Source organism: Buceros rhinoceros, unplaced genomic scaffold (assembly GCF_000710305.1).
Source record: "Buceros rhinoceros silvestris isolate BGI_N320 unplaced genomic scaffold, ASM71030v1 scaffold12465, whole genome shotgun sequence".
In the NCBI taxonomy this organism is placed as follows: domain Eukaryota; kingdom Metazoa; phylum Chordata; class Aves; order Bucerotiformes; family Bucerotidae; genus Buceros; species Buceros rhinoceros.
This window is the reverse complement of record NW_010413463.1, coordinates 17914-19212: the sequence shown is the minus strand read 5'-3', so window position 1 is coordinate 19212 and position 1299 is coordinate 17914. Positions and strand designations below refer to the sequence as shown.

Below are 1299 nucleotides of genomic sequence, written 5' to 3'. Positions count from 1 at the left end.
CAGCCGCTCCAGTGCTGAAGATGCCGAGAGGACGGAGGACTGTAACACCGCTGCGAGGTGATACCGCTGCGAGGTGATGCCGCTGCCTTCGGCCTGTGCCCGAACTCTGCGGCTGCGGATTTTGTACTGGCGAAGAGCAGATACCGGGGAAGAACTACTGCAGATCCCTGTAGTAGTAATAAGTCTTTTCATGCTATAGTTTGATACTAGATGTAGAAGTCTCTTGGAAGGTCTATGATTTACTTTAAGAAGTCTGTTGTTGCTCTCTCAGCCTGTGAATGTTTTCTGCTTCTTGACATTTTTAACTCTGACAGAGTAAAACTGGCTTGTTCAATGAACAGGGTTATATGGCAGCTGAAATCTGTTTGGTCAGACGCTGGTAGTAGACGCACTGTACTGCATGTACCAAGTGAGATTATCTGAAAGTCAAGGGACGCAGTGGTGCAGACTTGTTACGGATTTGTGTGTTGGGGAAGGATCTAGCTGAACCGGAGATAGGAAAGTAATATAAGAAAGGAAATCATTTGCTGAAGTAACAGTGATTTGCTTTTATTTTCCTGTTGTTGGTCATCTATATTTGGTGGAACGTTGGAGTGGGAGGCTGGCTCGGAGCCTGCACCCTGTCCCTGCCTTTGCGTAGCCCACGGGCAAGGCATGAAATGTCCCCGCGAGCGCCCCGACATGACACCGCTGTACAAAAATCCCTCCTTCAATGAAACGAAAAAAGCCACCGCTGATGATGACAGGGCTGGGGCAGGGTCACCTTGGTGGAAGGGAGCAGCATTCCTTGCGCCAGGCAAAGCCTTGTCCTGCAGAGGTGAAGCTGGTGCTGCTGGGTTCACTGGTAGTAGATGTTGAAGGCGTGGAGGATGTACAGGAAGGTGGTAATGAAGGCAAAGAACTGCACGAGAGGAAGGAGAGCAAAAGCTAGGGTCAGCTGAGAGAGTCTAACCCCGTCTCCTCTCGGTGTTCTCAACCTGCGGACACCTCCCAGCCTAGAGCTCCCTCCAGCCTGAAAGCAGAGGCAAAGCCCCCAGGGTTCCCAGGAGGCAGCCATGCAAGGCTGTCTGTGAGCTGCTGCACCCTGAGGAGCCTTCTCTGGCTGCGCAGAGACAAGGAGCTGAAGCTGTGACCAGCGTGCTGCTGCCACGCTTGGCAAGGCTCTGCTGTGGCTTTAAGACTGGCTCTGGCACCTCCTCGAGGAGAACTGCCCCGGGTGTTCAGGGTGCCCGACTCACCGATGCGGCGCTGTTGAGCTGGTAGTGAAGCGTTGAGGTGAACTCAGAGTGGATGGTCGCA

The 1299-nt window shown here is 53.0% G+C and overlaps 2 protein-coding genes across 2 annotated transcripts in view; one reads left to right on the top strand and one right to left on the bottom strand.

Annotated features, from left to right (window-relative positions):
- LOC104493973 (ankyrin repeat and SOCS box protein 3-like) overlaps positions 1-319 on the top strand; it is a 9124-nt gene extending 8805 nt beyond the window's left edge. Inside the window, exon 11 of the mRNA XM_010136745.1 lies at positions 315-319. Coding sequence (XP_010135047.1) covers positions 315-319 — 5 coding nt within the window. The remainder of the gene's footprint in view (positions 1-314) is intronic.
- Positions 320-838: 519 nt separating this feature from the next.
- MALL (mal, T-cell differentiation protein-like) overlaps positions 839-1299 on the bottom strand; it is a 2609-nt gene continuing 2148 nt past the window's right edge. Inside the window, exons 4-5 of the mRNA XM_010136743.1 lie at positions 1239-1299; positions 839-901 (exon numbers count right to left, since the gene is read on the bottom strand). The exon at positions 1239-1299 is cut by the window's right edge and continues 5 nt beyond it. Of these exons, the coding sequence (XP_010135045.1) occupies positions 839-901; positions 1239-1299 (124 nt within the window). The remainder of the gene's footprint in view (positions 902-1238) is intronic.